Source organism: Megascapheus bottae, chromosome 24, assembly GCF_031878675.1.
Source record: "Megascapheus bottae isolate mThoBot1 chromosome 24, mThoBot2.hap1, whole genome shotgun sequence".
Lineage (NCBI taxonomy): Eukaryota > Metazoa > Chordata > Mammalia > Rodentia > Geomyidae > Megascapheus > Megascapheus bottae.
Window position 1 is genome coordinate 9194279 of NC_143532.1, and position 26044 is coordinate 9220322.

At 47.2% G+C, this 26044-nt stretch overlaps 1 protein-coding gene across 1 annotated transcript in view; it reads right to left on the minus strand.

Annotated features, from left to right (window-relative positions):
- Pkd1l3 (polycystin 1 like 3, transient receptor potential channel interacting) overlaps nucleotides 1–26044 on the minus strand; it is a 42190-nt gene that overhangs the window by 12526 nt on the left and 3620 nt on the right. Inside the window, exons 3-21 of the mRNA XM_090357055.1 lie at nucleotides 21970–22094; nucleotides 20453–20563; nucleotides 19789–19959; nucleotides 18429–18556; nucleotides 18069–18195; nucleotides 16331–16459; nucleotides 15350–15581; nucleotides 13477–13670; nucleotides 12170–12400; nucleotides 10334–10435; nucleotides 10062–10240; nucleotides 9344–9490; nucleotides 7556–7752; nucleotides 6361–6560; nucleotides 5756–5936; nucleotides 4232–4424; nucleotides 3910–4144; nucleotides 2835–2934; nucleotides 292–432 (exon numbers count right to left, since the gene is read on the minus strand). Coding sequence (XP_090213181.1) covers nucleotides 292–432; nucleotides 2835–2934; nucleotides 3910–4144; nucleotides 4232–4424; nucleotides 5756–5936; nucleotides 6361–6560; nucleotides 7556–7752; nucleotides 9344–9490; nucleotides 10062–10240; nucleotides 10334–10435; nucleotides 12170–12400; nucleotides 13477–13670; nucleotides 15350–15581; nucleotides 16331–16459; nucleotides 18069–18195; nucleotides 18429–18556; nucleotides 19789–19959; nucleotides 20453–20563; nucleotides 21970–22094 — 3123 coding nt within the window. The remainder of the gene's footprint in view (nucleotides 1–291; nucleotides 433–2834; nucleotides 2935–3909; nucleotides 4145–4231; nucleotides 4425–5755; nucleotides 5937–6360; nucleotides 6561–7555; nucleotides 7753–9343; nucleotides 9491–10061; nucleotides 10241–10333; nucleotides 10436–12169; nucleotides 12401–13476; nucleotides 13671–15349; nucleotides 15582–16330; nucleotides 16460–18068; nucleotides 18196–18428; nucleotides 18557–19788; nucleotides 19960–20452; nucleotides 20564–21969; nucleotides 22095–26044) is intronic.

Here is a 26044-nt window from a genome sequence, read left to right on the forward strand (position 1 = left end):
TTGGTCCTAGGAAGTAGGTAGGAAGAGCACATCTGGCAGCTGGAAAAGATGAGCCAGTACTGGGCCTTGAACTCAGGGACTGGAGGCCATCCATTATCTTTTTTTTGCTAAAGGCTAGTGCTCTACCATTGAAGCCACACTTGCATTTCCCGTTTTGGGGTGGCTAATTGGAGATAACTGCCCACACTGGCTTCTTTTCCCCTCTTCCATTTTTTTTTGTTTTATTCCCCCTCCACCTGCCCTCCAGGAGAATGTGCTGCCAGTCAGCACGAGGCCATGTCCTCTCCTTACCCAACACATCCCCCGTCCGCTTCATGAGTTTCTTCTTTTTCCAGGTTCTCTTTTGGTTCTCGGCTGGCCTATTCACCACTGGGGCTTTGTAAATGGGATTATTCTTATCTCTTGAGCCAGACAATGATGAAGAACATTTTGCTATCAGAATTTCAAATACAGCCAAAGAGATGTTAGATTAAGTGGTTGTCTAATATGTGTTGAACATCTATGGCGAGACTCTCCTGCTGCTTGATAAGGATACAAAATAGGACTTCTCAACTGCCTATGATAAGGGACCCATTTTTAGAATTTTAGATTCTAATTTATTGGAGTCTAAGACCTTCATAAAATACAATAAAACATTATTGACTAGAAAATGAAGTACAATAGAAGTGCGTTAAATACAAACTGTGGGACTGGGGCTGTGGCTGAGTGATAGAGCACTTGCCTAGAAGACCCTGGTTTGAGTCCCAACACTATCACAATGCAGACCGGGGAGTTTGGCCTAGTGATAGAGTACTTGCCTAGCATGCAAGAAGTCCTGGGTTCAATTCTTTAGTACCATATACACAGAAACACCCAGAAGTGGTGCTGGGGCTCAAGTACTAGCCTTGAGCAAAAGTGTTCAGGGGCAGTGCCTAGGCTCTGAGTTTAAGCCCCAGGACTGGCTCAATCAATGAATCAATCAATCAATCAAGACAATGCACCTTCGAGACAGTGTCTTGCTATGTATTTCCAGCCTGCCGTGAACTGGCAACTCTCCTGCCTTGGCCTCCCTCCTGCTGGGATGAGGCATGGAACAGGAGGAATAGCTGAGGAGCCCCTCCCGTCCCCTTTTTGGTGCCGAGCATTGAACCCAGGGCCTTGTGCATGTCATCAAGCACTACCGCTGAGTGACATCTACAGCCCTTGCTTTCAAGATTAAAAAGGCATTCCAGTATGCTGCCAAGTTCCCACAGAAGTTTCTAAGTACTTCCCTCTGACGTCTCCCTTTGTCCTGGTTGTGGTTCCCACTTGGAACACTACAGTCAGTTTTAATATGCACAATATGTATCATTTGAGAGTTTTGTTAAAATTCAGATTCACCGTCTGCTTTTCTGAGGATTCCAGAACATGGCAGTGCTGCAGGACTGCCAACTACTCTAAGCAGAAGAATCTAGAGACATCCAAGTCAAGGGGAGGGGATGAAAGGAAGATGGGAGAGAGAGAGGAATTAGAATTAGAGTTAAGACATTAAGCTTGCCAGTGTATATGGGTCAACGGACACAATCACTAAAAAAAAATAAGCAAATAAATCTAAGAAGTCAGAGGTTTGGTTTCATGTTTCTGGGGCTCTATTTTGAAGCTATGTTCCAGCCTAACATTTGTCTTGAAGCACAGATTACAGCTCTGATGGACAAAGGCAAGAAAAAAAATTGCCTGTAGATAGAAACAATTCATGATGCATGAAGAAATGAAATAAAGGCAAGAAAGAAGTCAGTAGCTCACACTTGGAATCCTAGCTATTTGGGAGGCTGAGACTAAGGATCATGAAATAGCCAAGCTGGGCATGAGATTCTTTTCTTTGTTTGTTCTGGTCAGAGGACTTGAACTCTGGGTCTGGGCGTTGTCCCTGAGCGCTTCAGTTCAAAGCTACCGCCCTACCCCTTGAACCATAGTGCTGATTCTGGTTTTCTGGGGATTAATTGGAGATAAGAGACATTCGCCTTGCTAGACATGAGATTCTTATCCCCAGTTAGCCTCCAAAAAACACAAGTAGAGCTGTGGCACAAGTGGAGTCTGAGTGGAAAAAACTAAGGGTTCAAGCCCCTAGTATCATAAACACACACACACACACACACACACACACACACACACACACACACACACACACACACACAATTTCAGGTAAGATTGTCCATTTGTTAAGTCTCCAAACCAACAGGACACCCAGCACTGAGTCACTGCTCAGTTTAAGCAACAAGTGATCACCTTCACATGTACTGTAGATACTGCCGTGATGGTATCGCTCCTTGTTTCTCCTAGTTAACAAATGCATTGTTTTACATGACACAGATACTGCACTAATTTTTTTTTTGCAACTGAATTTTTGGCCTACCATTTTGTGTGTGGCTTTCCTCCAGGTGGTGCAAATGGTTTCTGGTCAGTGTTTTAGAGCAGGGCCTCCCTCAGGCTTGGTACCAGGACATGATAAGAAAAGAGGTGCTTGGGGTTGCTTGGATTCCTTTAGAGAGCAGTGACATGCTTGACTAAAGTGTGACAATACAGAGAAGTAGATTCATGGGGCCATCAGTTGAGTTTGACACCTGAAGCTCTCAGACACGGAGAGCAGTGAGCAACAGCATCTGGGGCTCAGAAGGGAGAGCAATGGGGAGGGAGGGCTGGAATACAGCAAGCACTGCAGCACTGAGAGAAGGGTGCATCTAAGATGCAGCACGAGCAGCAATGGCTGAAGAGACACAAGGTGGGCGCGGGTGATGGCCCCAGTCACGGAGCTGGCTAGGATTCCGCTGTTGTGATTTTCTCTTTACTAAGAGGGTGGCTGAGATCAGGTGACTTACCCCAAAGTGCCAAGATCCTCTCGGTCTGTTGCTCTTTTTCTTGGTTAAGCCATGGCATCCTGCTCACCAGCAGTGACGACAGTAACGTGAAGAAGATCACCTAGCCAGGGAAGTCACAAGTGATGAGCCTAACGACACCTTTCAGTCCTGGGTTCCAATACCGAATTAACCCATCACAATCATTATTGTTTACATACGGGTATCTGAAAGGGTACTTAAACAGTCTGTTAGTAGTCGTATTTTTAGTCTGAGGTTCTTAAGTTGGTTGGGAAGGAAAGATTAAACTCTTGTGTGAGTTCTACAGTAACATAGCCATGTTTTTAAAAGATCTTTAATGGAGACTTGAGCTAGGACAGCTAGATGTTTCAATACCTCAGGATTAAATTTCCCTATCCCCTGCCAAAAAAAGTGTCATGGAATCGTAAGAGTTAAAGTATATATTAGGGAAACAAATGGCCCTGCTTATATTTGTATGAAGGGGAACAAAGTTCTTCAGAGATTCGTGGGGTGATATTGCTTTCTCCCCTGGGTGCACTATCACTTGAGCCACAGCTCCACTTCCAACATTTTTTTTTGCCAGTCCTGGGCTTGAGCTCAGGGCCTGAGCCCTGTCCTTGGACTTTCTCAAGGCTAGAGCTCTACCACTTGAACCTCAGCACCACTTCCGGCTTTTTTCTATGTACGTGGTAACGAGGAATTGAATCCAGGCTTTTGTGCATGCTAGGCAAGCACTCTACCACTACGCCAAACTCCCAGCCCCTCTACTTGCAACTTTTTGCTGGTTAATTGGAGATTAGACTTTTATGCCTGAGCTGGCTTAAACTGCAATCCCTTGATCTCAGCCTCTTGAGTAACGAGGATGACAGGCACGAGCTATTCTACCCTGCATGTTCTTCTTAAGCACGTTCTCAGTCTACCAGCTTTCGTTAACTTACACACATCCGTAACAACGGTCACTGCATACTGATTTACTCACTGTCAAGTGGTCACACCCATTAGATAGCTTAGATTGATGCCCATGGAGCTCAGTTTCCCGAGCTGCGCACAGCCACCAGGCCCTTCCCGTCCTGCACACCTTTACTGGCTGGCTGATGAAGGTATCTTGAAGCACCGACAGCATCATTGAAACCGCCCAGCTGGTGGCTTGGTCTTTGTTCAGGTCCAAGCTATACAGCGCTGTAAAAAAAGCGGAAGCCAAGCTAGTGACACCTAGAAGGAGCCAGCAGATGGCTGTACACAGTGTGTGCAGACAAACACAGCTGGACTTCTTTCCTGCTTCTGGGCTCAGGATAGGGAAACTCGTTGCCTCCCTGAAGAAGAAAGGTTGAAGAGATAACGTCATACTCAATGCCGAGAGAGATGGGCTCCAGTCTCTGGGACAGCGTGTGGGCTATTACCTGGAGGCCCCCTGCTCCATGGGAAGGACCCGTGTCTCCAGGAGTTCTTGGAGGTTTTGAAGCTGGCTGGCTGCTTCCTGGAAGTTGCAGGGCTGGTGACCCTGAGTGACGGTCAGTGTGCCAAGGTGGGATGTCAGCCTCTGCAGTACTCTGAGCAGGTAATAGTGGAAATGATGCTGGTTTTCTGATACCACTGAAAACAGTTCAGGTGTGAAACACACTCATGAGTAGAAGGAATCAATAAGTAGCATTCATTCAGCACAAATCAATTCCAGAAGGAATTTTTACAATTGTAAAGTTATTTTACATTTTGTACCTATACTGGGGCTTGAACTCAGGGCCTCATACTCTCAGTTGGCTTTTTCTTCTCATGGTTGATACTATATCACTTGAGCCATACCTCCATTTCTAGCTTTTCAAAGGCTAGAGATAAGACTTTACTTCTTCAAGCTGGCTTTGAACCATGATCCTCAGAACTCAGCTCCTGAATAGTTACGATTACACATGTGAGCCACGAGTGCTTGGCATCTAGTTTTAAAATTTGTGTGTGTGTGTGTGTGTGGTTGGTCATGGAGCTTGAATTCAGAGCCTAGGCACTGTCCTTGAGCTCTTTTGCTCAAGGCTAGTACTCTACCACTTCAAGCCACAGTGCCGCTAGAACACATGCCACTTTTATGGTGGTTAATTCGAGTAAGTGTCTCACATTCTTTCCTTCCTGGGATGGCTTCAAACTGCGATACTCAAATCTCAGCCTTCTGAGTAGCTAGGATTACAGGGATGAGCCACCAGCAACATATCTGTTTTAAAATTATTAATTCTTTGCTTGCCTCGCATGCACGAAGACCTGGGTTCGATTCCTCGGTACCACATACACAGAAAAAAACTGGAAGTGGTACTGAGTGAGGCTCAAGTGGTAGAGCTCTAGCCTCGAGAAAGTCCAAGGACAGTGCTCAGGCCCTGAGCTCAAGCCCAGGACCGGCAAAAAAAAAAAAGAAAAAAAAAAGGCAAATAAAATTATTAACTCTTGATGTCAAGACTTTTTAAATCTGAGCCTCTTTGGCAGAGCACACCCAGTGTATGTTACTAAGTACCCCCAAATGCTTTGGTTATATTCAGAAATCCATAAATTATATCCCTTTACCATGCTGGAAAAGTGTGATGTTTCAAGTCTTTACCAGATGGAATGTGAGGATTTTTTTTTTTTTCTGTTCTGGGGCTTGAACTTGGGGCCTGGCACTTTTGCTCAAGGTTGCCACTTAAGCCACAGCACCACTTCTGGCTTTTCTGTGTATGTGGTTCTGGGGACTCAAACCCAGGGCTTTGTGCATGCCAGGCAAGCACTCTACCACTAGGCCATGCTCCCAGCCCCGAATGTGAGGATCTTTTATCTTTGCTCTATCCTGTCTCACTACATATGGTCTGGACGCCGTCAAGAGGGCTCAACACTCTCCACTCCATACGGAAAGCCTAAAGGAAAGAAAAGGAAGTGCTGCATTTGCTCGAAAGCATGGAGGTGGACTTTACCACTTGGCCTGTGGGGTTCTGCCTGCAGGTAACAGCCTTGTTCCTCCACATGAGAAGAAATGATCCTGAATAAAAGCGCCACCAGCTGGTTCATGTCATGGGAGCTCTGTAGTAATGGCTCACACTCGGCAAGCAGGCGTGTGTCTCTCCTGAGCAGAAATCCCACAGTTTCCTTCAATTCCTAGCAAGGACCCACGAGGAGAAAAGCCAGCATGTGTTATTTTGGCACAGGATGGGAGGCAGGTACACAGTGGAAGGCCGTTCCTCTTGTCAGGGGCACACTCATGGGAAAAAAGACGTGGATCTCATTTTCTCCCTCCGTTTTCAGAAAGTGGCCACTTGCCAGTGGCTTCCAACCCATTTCCATACAAGGAAAAGGAATTGTTTGCTCAAAGTCAAACAGTCCAACAGCCTCAGAGTAGCAGGTACTGCTTCACATCTAGTTCCAGGGACGCCTGCTAGTCACGGGGGAGCTGCGGTATGATTGGTCACAGCGTGGGGGTGGAATTAGTGGGAAAGTCTCCCAGGAAGTCGCTTCTGTGGCTTCTCTCCAAGACCCAGGGAAAGGAACATCCTTTACCTGTACACCCCGAAGCCTCGCTTACCTCCGTGACATCGGTGGTGGAGCACGGCTCCCAGGCAGCAGATGGAAGGCAGGAGGCTGGGACGGGAGGAAGCGGGGGCAGAGTTTCTCGTGGCTGAATCCACAGGGAAAGCTGTCTGATGACCAGATGGGCGGGGAGAAGGATGACAGCAGTCTGGATGCTGATGAGCACCTCCAGCCAGGTCACAGCAAGTGGGCCCACTGAAAGAGAGCATCCTGTCACGATCACCACCACCACCACCACCATCACCATCGCCCATCACTCAACCATCCTGTCACGATCACCACCACCACCACCACCACCACCATCGCCCTGTCACTCAACCATCCTGTCACGATCACCACCACCACCACCACCACCACCATCGCCCTGTCACTCAACCATCCTGTCACGATCACCACCACCACCACCACCATCACCATCGCCCATCACTCAACCATCCTGTCACGATCACCACCACCACCACCACCACCATCGCCCTGTCACTCAACCATCCTGTCACGATCACCACCACCACCACCACCACCACCGCCGCCCTGTCACTCAACCATTATGATCACTACGGGTGATCTCAGGTTTAACTTTTAGGAACTTATCTAGGGTTAGAAAATGCTCATGGCAGTAAACCTCCTAACGTGTTCCAAAGACTGTTTTGCTTTTGAATGAATGATTGGTTAAGGTAGAATAAGGTCAGAAGAATGGAGAAAATGCAAATGCATGCCATGATTGATTGATTGATATTTTCTTTTCTTTCATCCGCCTATGTATCCATTGTTTGGCCTTTTTTTTTTTTTTTGCCAGCCCTGAGGTTTGAACTCAGGGCCTGAGCACTGTCCTTGGCCTTTCTCAAGGCTAGAGCTCTACCACTTGAGCCTCAGCACCATTTCCGGCTTTTTTTTTTCTACGTATGTGGTACTGAGGAATTGAACTCAGGTCTTTGTGCATGCTAGGCAATCACTCTACCACTAGGCCAGGCCCGATTTTAGGGAGGGTGGCGGGGACAGCATCTGCCCTCATAGCCCAGGCTGACTTTGTGAACTCTTGATCCTCTTGCCTGAGTCTCTTCAGGGCCGGGATTACATACGAGGGCTGCCACCCTCTACTACTGTTCCATTTCTAACCTTGAAATGAGGGACAGGGGCTCCAGTGGAAGCCTTACATACGACAGACAACACCCAAGTGGACACAGCCGTACTTTGCTGGTCCCTCTCGGCCGTGGGGCCTTCCATCCTCCAGAACATGACGTTGATGACCATGTCATAGAGGAGCAGCGTCGTGCAGCAGGTGAGCCGCTGCAGTCTTGTAAACTGACTCCAGGGATGTCGGGCGACAAGGGAGAGCCACAGGTGGTCCTGCGTGAACCTCTCCACGATGGTGGAGGAGAACAGGTGTCTAAGAGGAGAAACCAGAGCAAGGGAGACATGATGGATCATTCTGAAAACACTCTAGACCAATGAAGTGTGTCCGGTAACAAACAATAGCTACTCTTCAGTCTCCGTTCAACACCTCTGTGGAGAGACTGTTAGATAATACAGTTGTTTTTTCCTTGGTGGTGCCGGGCTTGAGCTTGGGACTCTGTGCTTGCTAGGTAAGTACTTAACTACCTGAGCCATGCTTCCAGTCCTTTACGAGACTCAAACTGAAAATTAACTGAAGCAAAAAGGTTGGAGGTATGGCTCAAGTCATGGAGTACCTGAATAACAGATGTACTGACCTGAGTTCAAAACTCAGTACTGAAAGAAAAAGTAGATTCTTTAAAAAAAAATCTTATAATAGGAGGCTGGGAGTTTGGCCTAGTGGTAGAGCGTGTGCCTAACATGCACGAAGACCTGGGTTTGAATCCTTGGTACCACATACACAGAAAAAGCCAGAAGTGGTGCTGTGGCTCAAATGGTAGAATCTAGCCTTGAAAAAGCTAAGGAGAGTGCTCAGCCCTGAGTTCAAGCCCCAGGACTGGCAAAAGAAAAAAAAAAGGAATTCTATCCACAGAAGAGGAAGATAGACGTAAGCAGGAAAATATTGGAGAAAAATGAATCCCACCAAATGAGCAGATAAGCACATCAAAGGTCTCTTGCCTGGGGTCCTGAGCTTTTCTTGTATGGAGGAAGCCTTTATTACTCTTCTTTTATTACTGGCTATTACATTAACTGAAATATATATATATATATGTATACACACATACACACATACATATATGTATATATATATGTATGTATATATTTTTTTTAAACTCTCCTTCCTGGGATGGGCTACAGCTGTGATTCTTCCAGTTTTGACCTCCCACATGACCACAATGGAGAGGGGATCTTGTCAACTTTCCTGTCTGGGTTGGCCTTCCATTCTCCTGCGTTCTAGCCTTTCAAGTAGCTGGGATTATAGACATGGGGCACTGGTACCCAGTCCTTAGTCTTGCTTGGTGGAAACCCCAACTACTGTCACAAAAGAGAAAAGAAACAATCGAGGAGAGATTAAGTATAGTTTTTAAAAGAAAAGTCAGGCTCTGGAAGAAATAGTTCCACCTTTATTTCTTCCTTTTCTCTTTTTTGTCTTTGGGTGGTTTTATGAAGACACTCATTTTGTTTCCCAGGAAAGATAAGCAAAGAACTCAGTATCATTGAACCAAAAAACCAGTCAGAGGGAAAGATACTAGGTAGCTAGGTATGTTTTCCTAAACATCAGGTCAGTATTCACTACTGAGAGTGCTGCAGAGGGCTGCAGGTACAGCTGTCAGCTGTCGAAGGTCTAGCCAGTGCAAGACCTTCAGTTCAAATCCCCTAGTACTGCTAGAAAAACTTTAGGCAGGCTCTGGTGGCTCAAGCCTATAATCCCAGATCTGGAGAGTTGAAGGTCAAAGTCTCCCAGATGAAAAATAACAGGCAAGAAGCTAAGTGGAGGGTGAGCAAGGCTGAGCAAGCAAGCTAGGCCAGCAGTTCAAATCCCAGCGCAGGGGGGGGGGGGTTGGAGTGTGATTTTTCAACTGTACCTAAAGGAAAGGAGCTCCCTCCTTGAGGCTGGCATGAAAACCCGGTCACACTGGAAGTCCCCTAGGTCTGTGGCCAGCCAGCAATGGCACAGGAAGTGCCACTTCTTCCTTCTAGCCATGTCACTGACAATCACTTGGCTGATGTACCTGCGGTGAAGATGGTCACATTAGGAAAGTGGGTGTGAACCGAGGGCTCTGTGCAAAGAAGTGATCTTGGGTGTGGGATGAAGTGGCGTCCACCTGCATACTCTACTTGGGAGGCAGAGCTTGAGCTTGTGTTCTAGGCAGAACACAGCAAAAACAAGCAAGTCAAAGAGACCTATTTCAAAAACAAACGAACAAACGAGGCCAGGAGTTTGGCCTAGTGGTAGAGTGCTCGCCTAGCATGCACAAAGACCAGGGTTCGATCCCTTAGTACCACATACATAGAAAAGCCCAAGTAGTGCTGAGGCTCAAGTGGCAGAGCTCTAACCTTAAGAAAAAAGCCCAAGGACAGTGCTCAGGCCCTGGGACTGGAAAAAAAAAAACTAAACTAGGGTAGGTTTGGAAGGGCATACTCAACCACACAGAAGGCAGAGGGAGGAGGATCACAGACCACCGGGGCCAGGGTAGAAGCCTGAGTTCAAAACCTTAGTACTGCCAAACTTTAATGCAATAATAATAATAATAACAACAACAACAACAACGCATCCCAGCGAGCGACGCGGAATGCACTCACCACGCAGGCCTCCCTGCAGCGGGGTGGAGCCACAGGCGGAGGGCGTGCAGGTCCCCCAGCGGGTCCCGGGTCCCCAGCAGGAAGACGTCCAGCGCCCCCCGGTCAAAGGCTTTCTCCCCGGGCTTGCAGAGGTGCCGCGGCTGGCTCTGCCCCTCCGATCCGTACAGGGTGATGACCGCCTCGGAGGGCACGGGAGACACGGAGGTTTCCCTCGATTCTGTCCCCGCGGCCGCCGGCCAGGGAACCTCCTCCCCCGCGCTCCCCTGGCTCACCTCCCCCGAGCAGGCCGCCCTCCTGCGCCACCCGGTGCGCAGCTCCACCAGGTAGTGGAAGCGGGAGCCCGGGTCGTTGTCGGCCAGGACGGTGACCTTCACCTGCAGGGGGCAAGGTCAACTGAGGGCCTGGGGGCACGCGGGGTCCCCGATGAGGGGCGGGGGGCAGTGGGGGGACAGGGGGGACAGAGGGGACTGGGGGCCTGGAACTCCCCCTCCCAGGGCCCCAGCCAGGGGCGCAGGCCGGGGGGGGGGGGCGGGGAGTACTCAAAGCACATCTGTTTCTATGATCAGAGATTCAAATTCCACTGGACATCTTGAATTTACTAAGCTGACAACCCTTCCCCAGGACAACAAAGTATGCTCTGGAATTTCTGCTCCTGGAGAAGAGACCTAAAGCTCTGGAGCGACAATCCAGTGGTAGATCTTAACTCACATGGGTGAGACCTGGGTTTCATCTCCACCACTGGAATTAAAAAAAAAAAAAAGAAGCCAGGGTGGCTCACGCCTGTAATCCCAGCTACTCAGGAGGCTGAGATCTGAGGATCAAGGTTCAAAGCCAGCCCAGCACAAAAGGACCAATGAACCTCTAGGAAACAGGAAGTGGGGCTGTGGGTCCAGGGGTAGGGTGGTACCCTTGAGCTAAAGAGCTCAGGGACAACATCCAGGCCCAGAGTTCAAGCCCTACGACTGACCAAAACAAAATAAAGGATCTGAGTAGAAGAGGCCTTTTTAAGGGTTTCTACCATGAATAAGGCATAAAATTAACAACAACAACAAAAAAATCAGGTGCTGGGTTTGAGCCAGTCTCAGATGAGAAAAAAAAAGTCACTCTAAAGAGAGGGAAGGAGTGACATTTTCCAAAAAGATATGTGCTGTTTACCTGAATTATGTAACTGTAACCTCTCTGGACATCACCTTTACAACAAATTTAAGCTTCTTTAAGTAAAATCAAAAGAAAAAAAAGTATGAGTAGGAACTTGAAATTATTACACATAAAGTATAACTAAACTTTTCAATAAACATAAAAAAATGATGCCCCAATATAAAATATGGCTATATGCTACGAATCCATTCCACATACAGGAAAGAAACTCCAGGTGTTTAGGGTGTGTACATGCCTGTGTGCTCGTGCATGCGTGCGTGTGTGCGTGCGTGCGTGCATGTTAGTACATGGCTTGAACTCAGAGCCTCATGCTCTTGGGGTTTGGGGAACATAGCTCTACCACTTGAGCCATGACAGCATTTTGCTGATTAATTGGAAAAGGGGTCTCTTAAGACTTTTCTGTCTGGACTGGCTTTGAATCTCAATCCTTACATCTTAGCCTCCTAAGTAGCAAAGATTGTAGGTATGAGTCACTGGTGCCTGACTCAAGGTGGCTCAAAAACAAAAAGGCCAACCTCATTCATAGTAAGAAAAATACAAGTTATAAGACGTGTGTGTGCTGGTTCTGAGACTTAAACTCAGAGCTGTCCCTAAGCTTTCTTGTTCAAGGCTAGCACTCTACCACTTGAACCACAGCCCTCTTTCTGGCTTTTATGGTAGTTAGTTGCAGATAGGAGTCTCATAGATTTTCCTGCCTGGACAGAGTCCTCAGATCTCAGCCTCCTGAGTAGCTAGGATTACAGGTGTTAGCCGAGCCTGGAAGGTCTAAATTTTTTAAGCCACTTAGGAAAAAAAAATAACCACAATTCTCTGCTCACACCTATGACCTTGCCAGCTGCGTCTGTGTGGAATTGCTAGCACGGTGCTAACGCTTCTCTGGGTGAAGGCAAGCCTTGCCTATCTTGGCGTATGCAGGCCTTGTGGCAGGGCTTGAGGTCCAGCGTGCTCACCTTCCGCATGTCCCGCTGGTCCTTCCTCCAAGCCCATGCCGCCAAGAGCAGGTAGAGCCCTACCAGGGTGGCCAGCACTGACACCCCAACAGGGTTGTTAGACACGTGACCGAACAGTGCGACAGTGTCTTCAACCTTCACTGTCCTGGGCACCACGAAGAAGTCGCTGCCGAAGAAGGTCAGGTGGTCACAGAGACACTGAGTCTTCACCACTGTGCTCTGCGGCCCCACCTGGAACCACTCAGGAGCACGAGTGGGGGTGGATGGAGGGCAGAAGAGGGATGGGCACAACACGGAAGCACAGTAAGAGGGTGGCAAGACCAAAGAGTGGCGCCCAGGCACTGCAGGAGCAACACTCTGAACCCTGCCTTTCCTGTTCTGCACATCTTCTAGAGGAACTTTTACACACAAGGGTGCATCAGCATTGTTTGTGAGCAGAAAAATGGAGACAAGGGCTGGGGCACTGGGGGCTCACACCTGTAATCCTAACCACTCAGGAGGCTGAGATCTGGTGGCTGAAGTTTGAGGCCGGTTCGGGAAGAAACGTTAGGGAGGAAAAAAAAAAAGCAAGACTGGAAATGTGGCTCAAGGGATAGAGTGCCAGCCAGGAGTGAAAAAGCCAGGAGAAAAGTAGCAGGCCCCAAGTTGAAACCCTGGTACTGATACACATGTATGCACACAAATACACACATGCACCAAAAAAGGAAAACATTCTATGTACATAGGTACATCGACAAATAGACAAACAATACTATGCAATTGTCATGATCTATCTCAGAAACTTAGATGGAGTTGAACCTCCTGCATCAGCCTTTCTGATTAGCTGGGATTACAAGCAGGTATCACCATACCAGCTCTTTTTTGTTGTTGGCAGTAATGAGGCTTGAACTCAGAGGCCTGAATACTCTTTCTGAATTGTTTGCTAAAGACTAACACTCTACCACTTTGAGCCACAGCTTCACTTTCAGTTTTCTGGTGCTTCAGTGGAGATAAGAGTCTCATGGACTTTCCTGTCCCGGTTGGCTTCAAATCACAATTCTCAGATCCCAGCCACCTGAGCAACTAGGATTACAGCGCCTGGCTTTGAACTGTCCTATTAACCCAGGTTTATACTGAGAAAGAAATGATGAAACAGGCCCAACTCTGCTCCTGTTCCAGAGACACATTCTCCCTCCTGGCCACATAATCAACCTTTCTCCCAGGCTGAGTCCTCTTCCTTCTGAGCCCTCATCTTCCTGGGCTGTCTCCAAGGAGCCATGAGGCGGCCACATGCAACAGCAGTTATAGGAGGGATATTTCCTCCTTACCTGACATCCATTGCTCCTCCAAGTCCTGTTTCTCTTGTCCCAGAAATAACACTGGGTGACAGCAGTTACCACCGAGACCAGGATAGGGGTCTTCCAGGCAGTGTCTGTATTCTCCTTCAATATGGCGGTTATGTAGTAGGTGCCGGTCCTGTACTGCAGGCTCTCGGGAGTCAGCACCCACGTGTAGTCCTCATCTGAGGACAAGCAGGGATACTTGGGTGGGTTTCAAGTGAGAGGACGATATCCCTAGAACTTGTCTTCCCAAGACAGTGCCTCACACCTGAAATCCTAGTTGCCAGGAGGCTGAGACCTGAAGACTGGATTCAAGCCAGCTTGGCAGGCAAGTCCATGGAATTCTTATCTCCAATGAACCAGCAACAAGGTGGAAATGGAGAGTTAGCCTTAAGCAAAAAAAGCTCAGGAACAGTACCCAGGCCCTGAATTTAAGGCCTAGGACACAGAGGTACGCATGCATCTGTTCTGATTTTCCTCCAATATTTAGAAAATGCAAACAGGCAGTTCTTTTTTTTTTTTTTTTTTTGCCAGTCCTGGGCTTGAGCTCAGGGCCTGAGCACTGTCCTTGGACTTTCTCAAGGCTAGAGCTCTACCTCTTGAGCCTCAGCACCACTTCCGGCTTTTTATCTATGTATGAGGTACCGAGGAATCGAACCAGGTCTTCATGCATGCTAGGCAAGCACTTTAACCACTAGGCCAAACTCCTGGCCCAAACAGGCAGTTCTTTAAAGACTTAGAATACTATATTTAAAATTTATAGTCAGGTGCAGTGGCTCTGCCTAGCTACTCAGGAGCCTAAGGATTGTAGTTCAAAGCCATCCCAGGCACAAAAGAATCTGAGACTCTGATCTCCACTTAACCTCTAGAAAACACAAAGTGGGGCTTGGCTAAAGGGTAGGGCAGTAGGCTTGAGCTGAAGAACTAAGGGACAATGCCCAGGCCTGGAGTCCAAGCCACATGACCCCCTCCCCCCACAAAAAAATACACACACACACACACACACACACACACACACACGGTCACTGAGCATTCCTGTGTGTGTGTGTGTGCGTGTGTGTGTGTGTAGGACTGGGACTCAAGGCCTGGGGCTTGCTGGCTAAGCACTCGACAACCTGAGCTATCTATCTTCTTCAGGTTCTGGTTATCTTTCAGCTAGGTGGACGGTGACGCATCTGTGCCTCCTGCACAGCTGGGATGAAAGGTGTACACCTACACGCTGGGGTCAGGCCAGGACTTCTGTGTGTGTGCTTGTTCTGGAGTTTGAATTCAGGGTCTCCTGCTATTGCTTGGCTTTTTCCAGTCCAGGCTAGAGTTCTACCACTTTAGCCACACCTCCACTATTGGCTTTTTGGTGGTTAGTTGGAGATAAGAGTCTTATAGACCCTTCGCCCTGGCTAGCTTTGAACCAACATCTTTAAATCTCAGCTTCTTGTGTATCTAGGATTATGGTGGGAGCTGCAGGTGCCTGGATCTGCATAAACTTTCACTAAACTTGCTTTATTTCATCTGTAAGCTTCCATTCATCCCGCAGTCCAACCATTTTCAAAACTTCCCAGGACAGTCTGTTCATATGAACATATGGTAAATTACATTAGAAGTCAGTTCACACACAAGAATGAACGCTTATAAGGCCGGTGAAAGCTGATCAAAGTCAGTGCCTTGAATCGAGGTCATTTCCTGGTTATGATTTTGTACCATAGTTGGACAAACTATTACCATGAGAGGAAACTGGATAACGGGTGCATGTGTTCTATTTATTAACACTGCATGCAAATCTACAACTCTCTCCAAATAAAAGGAAGGAAAGAAAAAGAAGAATGCTTTTCAAGTAAGTTTCAGGACTCTGCCCAGGGTTTACCTTTCTGCCCCATGGTGCTCTGGGGCAGGGAGGTGTTCAGGAGGAAGTGGGTTTGGTCGGGTGGCTGCTGGAAGCCCAGGTAGAGGGTGAGGAAGAGGGGACTTGCAGGCTTGATGGTCACCAGTAGGGATCTCTTCACAGAGGTGATGTTCATGGTGACAGTGAAGCGACCTGTGCTGGTGTTGAGGCTGCTGGCGTGGGCATCTATGTTGGTATTCCTCCAGAGCACAATCTAGAAAAGACGCCGTTAACCCTGCAGGCTGGGATGTCAGGACCCCACCTGGTCCCCTCTTTGAGTATTAGTAGGGAACACATTGTTGGGGGTTAAGGGAGAGTCAAAAAACATGTCTTCAGGGCCGAGAGTGTGGCCTAGTGGTAGAGTGCTTGACTCGAATGCACAAAGACCTGGGTTCGATTCCTCGGTACCACATATACAGAAAAAGCTGGAAGTGGTGCTGTGGTTCAAGTGGTAGAGCAGTAGCCTCAAGGACAGTGCCCAGGGCCTGAGTGCAATCCCTAAGACTGGCAAAAAAAAAAGGCAGGAAAGAAAGAGAGAGCACATCTTCCTAAAACACCTCTAAGGGTGAAGTATTTCCATGTGTAACAGTTTCTGCTGTGCACTGGTGGCGCACGCCACCTGCGATCCTAGCTATGCAGGAGGCTGAGATCTGAGGATTATAATTTGAAGCCAGGAAGGAAAAGCCATAAGACTCTTATCACAAATTAACCACTAAAAACAGCCAGAAGTAGAGCTGTGGCTTACATAGTAGAGCACTATCCTGGAGCACAAAAGCTCAGGGATGGCACTCAAGTCCTGAGTTCAAGGCCCAGGCCAGCACACACACACACACACGTTTCTACAATACTATATACAATGTTGGAATTTCCATAGGTTGAAAAGGTCTTCAAGTTCATCCCTCCATACTGTTCTGCAGGCTGTTCCATTCATTCCCTCCCATCTCCTGCCCAAGCAATCCCTACCTCCACATCTTCTATCAGGTCATGGACCTGGAGCGGCTCCTGCCCAGAACTTAGCAACACGCTGCCAATGCTTCCTGTGATGTTCCTGCTATCAAAAGTCTGGAAGGGATTGAAAGCCAATCCTGTGACCTGCAGACAGAGGTGAGTCCTGTTTTGTCAGTTGCGTGTGTGTGTGTGTAGGGTCAGTTGTGGGACTTGAACCTTGAACTCTGGGCCTGGGTATTGTTCCTGAGCTCTTTAGCTCAAGGCTATCACCCTAACACTTGAACCTCAGTGCCACTTTTTGTTTTAGACTTTTTTAGTGCCTGGGCTGGCTTTGAACCATGATCCTGAGGTCTCAGCCTCCTGAGTAGCTAGGATTACAGGCGTGAGCCACTGGGCCCGGCTAGTTGCCAAAGTATTGACAAGAATTCAAATGTTGATTGATGGTGGGCTGTTTTCTTACTAATATTTGAAATGGAATAATGTTCAGTCCTTGGAATGATCACAAGAAATAATAAAAATCTAGTCTTCTACATGGGACTCTCAGAAACAATTTGTAAAAAGATCTCTAGGGCCGGGCTCTGGTGGCCTATGCCTGTAATCCTAGCTGCTCAAGAATCGGAGATCTGAAGTTAAGCTGAGGACTAAGGTTCAAAGTCAGTCTGGACAGTCAGTGAGACTTTTATTAGGTCATGGAGCTTTAACCCGGGGCCTGCATGTTGTCCTGAGCTTTTCTGTGCAAGGCTAGCACTCTACTAATTTGAGCCATAGTTCTACCTTTGGTTTTCTGGTGGTTAATTGGAGAGAAGAGTTACATGGACTTTCTTGCCTGGGCTAGCTTTGAACTATGATCCTCAAATTTCAGCCTCCTGGCTAGCCAGGATAACAGAAGTGAGCCACCAGTACCCCACACATGAGACTCCATTAAACTCCCTCAAAAGCCAGAAGAGTTATAGTTCAAGTGGTAGTGTGCTAACCTTGAGCAAATGAAGCTCGGGAGAGTGCCCAGACCCTGATCAGGTTCAAGCTCCAGAACCAGCACAATAAATAAATAAATAAAAGATCTAGAAGTTTCTATTGTATTATCTCCAGGACAAAGCAACAGCACTATTTGTGGTAGGTAACTGCAATGTACTAATACAACTGGGTTGGTACACTGAGTCAATAAGCATTCAGATATTCACAACTTCCTATGAAGGATTAAGATCGTATCATCTCACAACATGGAAATTTAGCTAAGTCCAGATGTCTGTTTAGTGTTTCAACATTAGATCCTCATTATTAAACTTTTATTTTTATTTATTTTTGAGGTTCAGAAGATTGCATCTAGGGCCTCATGTTTACTAGATATGCGCTCTACTACTTGAGCCATAACCCTAGTCGTATTGTTCAATTGTTATTGTTGTTGTTTTTCCCTTGTGGGTTGTAGGGCTTGAACTCTAGACCTGGGTGTTGGCCCTGAGCTCTTCAGCTCAAGGCTATCACCTACCCCCAGAGCCACAGCACCACTTCCCATTTTCTAGTGATTGGAGATGAAAGTTTCACAGACTTTTTAGTGCCCGGTTGGTTTTGAACCACGATCCTCAGATCTCAGCCTCCTGAGCGCTGGGATGACAGGTATGAGCCACTGGGTCTGGTGCTTAGCCTGGATCACTTTAAGAGGGTGTGGTCCTGTCTTTACTCAGGCAGTCTGGTATGGCCAGCTCACATTTCCCCCGTGTGCCCCACACAGCTGTCAGACCCCATCTCCACTCACATGGACTTTCACTCCTGGGTGCTTAGTCAAGAACTCCTCCAAGGCTGAAGATGACGGCAAGCCGAACCTCACGGGTGCTGGGCCACCCAGGGTGTAACTGCTCAGAGGCAAAGTTGATACATTTCGACTAATGAAAAGAAAAGGAAAAATACAAATCAATCTTTATATGTCAAATAGGTCAAAAGATAGGACTGGAGGCATGGTTCAGTTGGTAAACCGACAGCCAATGAACAAAGCATCAGGTACCGAGTTCAAGACTCCATTTTCAATACATACAAAAAAAATAAGAAAAAAATAAAACAACAAAACAAATAAAAACAAAACCTGACCCGACACTCCCCAGTCCTCCCCTCTGCTCACCTGCTCAGCAGCACAGAAGCAGCGGAGGATGTGAGCACCACGGTGGACTCCGAGCCCGGGCTCTGCTGCAGGAACTCGGCCTGGATCTTGCCCAGGGCCAGCAGGGCCCTCTCCAGCATGTCTTCCACCTGGGAAGGGGGAGGCAGGAGGGCTAGGGCTTGTGCGAGGGGAGGGGTGGTGGAGAGGGGGGAGCGGGGATGTTCACAGGATGTAAGCAAGGCTGCTGGCCGGGCCGGCCTCGCCCTCATGGGAGACTCTCGGCTGCATCTGCTGAGAGCTGCTGCCAAGGAAGGCCCGGGTGGAAGCTGCTCAGGAACAGGCTGAGTGCACGGGAGTGCTCGGGGCTCACCCTGTCATCCCAGCTACTCAGGAGGCTGAGATCTGAGATCACGGTTTGAAGTCAGCCCGGGCAAGAATGTTGGTGAGACTCTGACCTCCAATGAACTACTCAGAAAAAGCCAGAAATGGCACTGTGGTTCAAGTAGAAGAGTGCTAGCCTTGAGCACAGACAGGCTCAGGGACAGCGCCCAAGCCCCGAGTTCAAGCTCCAGGACTGGCAAACAAACAAATGTAAGCATCATTAGGACAAAACTTGTCTCTCTCCCTCTCTCCTCTCTCTCTCTCTCTCTCTCTCTCTCTCTCTCTCTCTCTCTCTCTCTCTCTCTCTCGCTCTCTCTCTCGCTCTCTCTCTCGCTCTCTCTCTCTCTCTCTCTCTCTCTCTCGCTCTCTCTCTCAGTGATTTTAGAATACATCACAGGGCTTTGTAAGCATCCCAACAATCTCGTGTTCAATTCACTGTCTAAAGTACCCATGGTGCCCGTTAGTAGTCGTCTCCATCTCTCCAGACCCATTTCCAGGGAACCACTGGTCTACAGAAATCTGTGTACTTAGGCTAGGATAGGACTTTCTATATAGCCCAAGAATAGCTTAAAACTTGATGTAAGAATGTTTCTATGCTACTTTCCTAAGTGCTGGGATTACAGGTGTGTACCACCATGCCGAGACATGACGAATATCTTTTATGTAGATAGCAAATATAATTTATTATGTGCCAAAGCTTTACTATTTTGTTCCATTGATTACTACCTGGATTCTCACTAGTGGTTAATTGGAGGTAAGAGTCTCATAGACTTTTTAGTGCCCTGGCTGGCTTTGAACCTTGATCCTCAGATCTCAGCCTCCTGAGTAGCTAGGATTACAGGCGTGAGCCACCGTGCCCAGTCGCAAAGTCATTTCTTTTGAGTCAGTCCCTGCGGTGTGAGGTCCAGACGTATTCCCTGGACAGGCTGGGGCAGAGGCCAGGTGATAACCCAATCTCTCAGGGTTAATGTTTGTGAACACCTACATGTACTGCACATACCTGATCAGTGTCCTGCTCGGGTGTTTGCTGATTTTTCCCCACATTCGTCATGCCGAGTGGTGGGAAGCGGCAGAGAGTCGCAGGGGTTTGGGAGCCTGGGGTACTGCCATTCTGAGAAGAAATCTGCAGCATCTGCTCACTCAGGTTGACCAGCAGGCTGACGACAGGGACCTGGCGTGTAGGAGAGGAGACACACACCCATACTGCTGCTGACTGGCTTAAATTTGTTGGCCTCCTTCTAATAAGCAGTCTGGTATTGCTCACACAGTTCAAATGCATTTTTATAAAAGGCAGTATTATCAATTGGCAGGTAAGGAAAATATAGGATTCTACACATCATCTGTGTACAGTATTTCCTGAGATTCTAGGAAGCTGACGTGTCTGGCTGGTAAGCAGTCCTAAGGTAAAGGAAGTTGCCAGTGACAGGAGCAGTGGAGGACATGTTTTCATGTACCGTAGCCTTGGCAGCAACTCTAAGAATGTGCTCACTGTTTTACTCAGCCGTCAGATGTAAAGGTAGAAACATACTTGTGAATGCTTAGAGTTTGTCTCTAGGTAATAATAGTTCAGTGATGCTAAATTCTGCAAGGGGCACATGCAATCTCCAGACTGGTTTCCATTTTCCCCTTTGCCCTGTGTCCCCACCCAGTCATTCTCTGCTCACCTGGGCTGGCAAGCCTGGAGCAAAGTCTCGCAGATTCTGGAGGATCTCACAGGCTTCCTTCAGCTTTCCCTGAGCTCCTGTCAAGGTCCCTTCCGGCTCATCACTGCCAACCTATTGGAAAGAAAGGATATTGTTCCAAGCGATCCTTCCTGGACCCCACCCAGTTTAATGTGCTCAGGGGCGGGACCAGCAGAGTGAGAACTTGGACCTGACATCACCAGTTGTCTCCAAAGATGTTTTGCACATTTTTTGGTTAGATTGAATTCCTAGGCACTTGCTATAGGAGTTTGAGTGTGTGCAAACTTTGAGACACACACTTTGATAGGAACTATGTATCCTGATTGGCCTCAAACTCACAATCTTCTGCTTCAGCCTCCTGAGTTCTAGAATTACAGGTATGTGTGCCTTTATACTCATACCTGGGTGGTATCTCTTTTTTTTTTTTTTTTGCCAGTCCTGGGTTTGACCTCAGAGCCTGAGCACTGTCCTTGGACTTTCTCAAGGCTAGAACTGTACAGCTTGAGGCATAGCACCACTCCTGGCTTTTTTCTATGGATGTGGTACTGAGGAATCGAACCTGGGTCTTCGTGCATGCTAGGCAAGCACTCTACCACTACGCCAAACTCCCAGCCCTGCAGGTAGTATTTCCTTTTGCATCTGATTTTCCAACTTGTTGCTGGTAGTAAAAATACACTTCTCCTTAGTGCATGGATCTATCCTTGATCGACATGACATTCGCTTAGTATCTCTAGTGATTTATGGATACTTTTGGATATTCAAGCCCACTTGACATATAAATCACTAAATATAGACTTGGTTTTGGAAGTAGGAAGCAGAGTATTTTCTTCAGTCACTTTGCTTGCTTTTCCCCCTGGGTTTGCTGAGGGACAAGGTGGACCAGTGAGCAGAAAACCATGCCCTTCAAAGACTGTGTACCAATTGCTAAGAACAAGCTGTACAGCACAGAGGTGGACTTGTCTTGTTCTGGCTCTATTGGGACTGCGGGTATCTGTCCTGTATTTATAGCAGCACTGGTGTGGGAAGGTACAGGGTGGATTGGCCTTTTCCTACTATAACTTTAGAAATATTGCCACAACAGAAGGGAGGGACACAAATGGTTCTCCAGGGTCTGTGTAAGAAAGCCCAGGGGCTTGAACTCAGGACCTTGTGCTCTTGCTTGGCAGCTTTGCTCAAGACTGGCACTCTATCACTTCAGCTACATCTACTTTTTCCTTCTATTAACAGAAGATAAAAGTATCAGAGATTAGTCTGCCTGGGTTGGTTTTGAATCAAGACTCTCAGATCTCAGCCTCCTCAGTGACTAGGATTACAGGTATGAGCCACAGCACTTGGCTAGGAGCTGGACCGTTGGGTCATGATGTTCCATATATACCTGACTGGATGAGTTGTGAGGTGACAGTTGTGGGTGAGCAGTGCTGACACCGGGCTGGGAGTTATGGCCTGGGCTTGTAGCTGTGTCTGTCTGAGGTCTTGTGGCAGGCATTGTGGATGCTGGCCTGGTGGGATTCATCTTTGTAGACCATGCTGGGCTGCTGGGTGCAGACGTGGCAGACATTGCCTGTAGTGTGGCTTTTGGAACCGTAGCAGGAAATGAGTTGCGGGGATGGCAAAAGGTCCTGGACTAAAAGATGAGAATGTATGAAAGTCAAACTGATTTTTACCAAATCATGAGTCCTTAAGGCAGAATCCCACACTGCTCTTCAACTCTCCTAGAAGGTTGTTTTTGTGTGTGTGTGTGGGGGGGGGGGGGTCATGGGGCTTGACTCTGGGCCTGAGTATTGTCCCTGAGCTCTTCAGTTCAAGATTACCACCCTACCCTAGAGCCAAGCCCCACTTCTTGTTTTCTAGTGATTAATTGGAGATAAGAGTCTCAGTTTTATAGTGCTCAGGCTGGCTTTGAACTTTGATCCTCAGGTAGGATTAAAGGTGTGAACCACCACACCCAGCTTTCTCCTAGAAGTTTTGTCTCCCTTTATAGTCCAAGCTAGCCTCCAACTCCTTCAAAGATCCTTCTGAATGCTTGAATTGATGGAGTGCTACACTGCTCTTGGCTCCTGTGAGAGGCTCACAGTCACTTCTAAAATACCCTGTGGCTGGGCACAGAGGCTCACACCTGTAATCCTAGAGATTCAGGAGGCTGAGGTGTGAGGATCATGGTTCCCAGCCAGCCCAAGCAGGAAAGCCCATGAGTTCTTATCTCTAATTAAACACCTATTAAGTGGAAGTGGAGCTGTGGCTCAAGTGGTAGAGTGCTAGCCGTGTACAAGGAGTTCAGGGACAGTGCCCAGGCCTGGAGTTCAAGCCAGAAGAAAAAGAGGAAAAAAAAGCTCTGTGTTCAAACAACCCCAAAGTCATGCAGTCTATTACCTCTGTAAGGGTCACAGTGTATATTATGGACATCAAATGTATTGTTAACCACGCAATAACCGTCAACCATCTGCCATGTGCAAGCCTACATTATAGAGAGCCATGTCGCAGTCCCATGGCCTCCACTGCGTGTGAGACACACAGACAGATGAGTGCATGACTGACAACATGCAGAGAAGGAGAACGTGGATCTGCGAACAATGGTGAGGCGGGCAGCACTGCTGAGGCCTGAGTGCGTGGCTGCCACATCTGAGGTCATTCAAGGTGGACAAAGGCCCTGGGACTACAGGGCTGGGTATGTGAGAAGCTCTACGTGGTTTGTGCATTTGCTACCTTTGCTTTCTTTTCACTTTTTTTCTTTATTTGATGTGTGTATATGTGTATACGGACACGTGTACTAGTCCTGGGGCAGAGACTCAGGATCTAGGTACTGTTCAGGAGGTTTTGGGATTTTTTTTTTTTTGCCAATCCTGGGGCTTGAACTCAATGCCTGAGCACTGTCCTTGGGCTTTCTCAAGGCTAGAGCTCTACCTCTTGAGCCACAGCACCATTTCTGGCTTTTTTCTATGTATGTGGTACCAAGGAATCAAACCCGGGTTTTAGTGCATGCTAGGCAAGCACTCTACCACTAGGCCAAACTCCTGTCCCTGAGCTTTGTTGCCCAAGGCCGATATTCTACCTCTAGAGTTACAGCTCCATTTCTAGTTTTCTGGTGATTACTTGGAGATAAAGAGTCTCATGAACTTTCCTGCCCAGGCTGGCTTTAAACCACAATCTTCAGATCTCAGCCTCCTGATTAGCTAGGATTACAGGCATGAGCCACCAGTGCCTAGCTTTGTATGTATTTTTTTTCTTTTTTTATTGTAATTAGTAAAAGGGTTACATGATATTTGCCAGATAGAAGGTGCATTAATTCACATACATTGATACCCTTTCACATGTCTTGGTACCCATTTCCCTCCCCCCCTACACCCCTTTGTATGTATTTTTGAAAGAGGTCCCAAGTCCTTTGTGGAAAGTCTCAGGGAATAAAGACAACCAACAATCATAGAAATTATGTAAAAATGAAAGCCTAAATACAGTTTATAACTTTCTTCAATGAAACATTAAATCCAATTATTTTCTAACTTAAGTACTTCCCTTATTAGAAAACAAATTCAATCCAGGCACCAGAGGCTCACCTGTAGTTCTAGCTACTGAGGAGGCTGAGATCTGAAGGATCTCAGTTCTACCCCAACCCCCAAAGAAAATTCCTTGAGATTCCATTCCAATTCACCCGCAAAATGCAGGGCTCAAGGTAGGGCTCATGGTGGGGCTGAGCACCAGCCATGAGCAAAAAATTCATGAGGCCCCAAATTCAAGTCATGGTACCAGCACAGAACAAAAGGAAAAGAAAACTCTATACAGACTCTGTGAGACAGAGTTGAATGCTGGTAGGATCTACCAGGCATAAGGAAGAGATGAATATTCTATATATGACTTGTGTGCCAGGCTATACATACGAAATGATCAGGAGCAGGCTGGTGACATGGGACGGAGGGATAAATTCCTAGAGAAACAAAAAACTAGGTTAAACTTTTTATGAATAAATTGAGATCATTGACAACCATTTACAGAAGTTTACCAGATTATTAATATTGCTTTATTGCTTATTTCACATTTTCTTTTTCTTGAAAAAGTCCTGTGGCTTGAACTCAAGGCCCGGGCACTGTCTTTGAGCTTTCTCAAGTCTAGAGCTCTACCAACAGAGCCACCTCCAGCATTGTCTGTGTATGTGGTACCAAGGAACAAAACCCAGGGCTTCATGCATACTAGCAAGCACTCTACCCCTTCCATTAAGAAAACCATGGCCAGAAAGTGCTCCGTGCGGAAGGCCTGTTTGCTACCAGTGTTGGTGGGAATGTAAATTAGTGCAACCATTGTGGTGGGTAGTGTGGAGGCTCTTCAAAGAATGAACAGAACTTCCTTAGGATCCAGCCATGCCACCATTGGGCATCTCTACTTGAAAGACTGCAAGTCAGGATTCAATAAAGTCACCTGTACGTCCATTCATTCCTGTACAATTCACCAGAGCCAAGTTATGGGAACAGCCCAGATGCAACTTAGTTTCCTCACGGGCATGTTTATAACAACACTATCCAAAACACAGCTGAACTCAGACTTTCAAATACATCTCCAACATCACTGCTTCAGTTATAATCAGAATTGACAGGCCTGTGTCTGTGGATTCAACCAACTGAAAATGGAGGATGGTGGGTAGTTGGGGGGAATGGGGAGAGACTGGGTTTGTACATTATTCCATAGCAAAGATTTAGACAACATTTATGTTTATTATTATACACTTAGCCTACACTGAAAGATCTGTTGGCAGTTATATACAACTGCCAAGATATTTTGTCCAAGGGACTTTGGTTGGGTATCTGTAGATTTTGGCATCTTTACATACAGAGGGATAAGGACATTTATGTCTTCCAAAATATATCTTACTTCCTTCTAATGCTGCCACTAAACATTTCTAACAAATTAAGAGCCTCCATTTACAAAGCATTGAGAACAGGTGTTTTTCATAGTTGCTATTGCAATATATCTTCATGTGTCAAAAATGGCACTTTCTAGCTTGTTTTACCAGCACTCTAGCTCCTGCTTGCTTGCCCACGGCTGGCACTACAATTGCAAGCCATACCTCTAGGTCCAGCTTTTTTTACTTATTAATTGGAGATGGACTCTGCTGGACTTAGCCATGTGGGCTGGCTTCAAATTGCAATCATTAGATGTCAGTCTCCCGAGTATCCAGGATGATACGCAGGTATGAGCTTCCAGCAGCCCAGCTTTTTGCCAGAGTTTTTTCAAAGGCTTGCTGATGTCTATTCGTGGTTCCAGATCATTCTCCACCCCAGGAAAAATTCCCCCCATCTACTGTAAGACGGTCTCTTCATTTACCCCTTCCAGTGAGGTGTGAAGCCCTACACTGACCTCTATCAGCCCTATATTGCTAAGACAGCTTTTCTGAGTTCTTCAAAAGAAAAAACAAAACAAAAAACAAGTCTGGGTGCTGGTGGTGTATGCCTGAAATCCTAGTTACTCAGGGGACTGAGATTTGAGCTTTCTTGATCCCAGGCAGGAAAGTCCACGGGACAGTTCCCAGACCCCAAGTACAAGCTCCAGGACTGGCACACGCGCATGCATGCATGCATACATGCACAT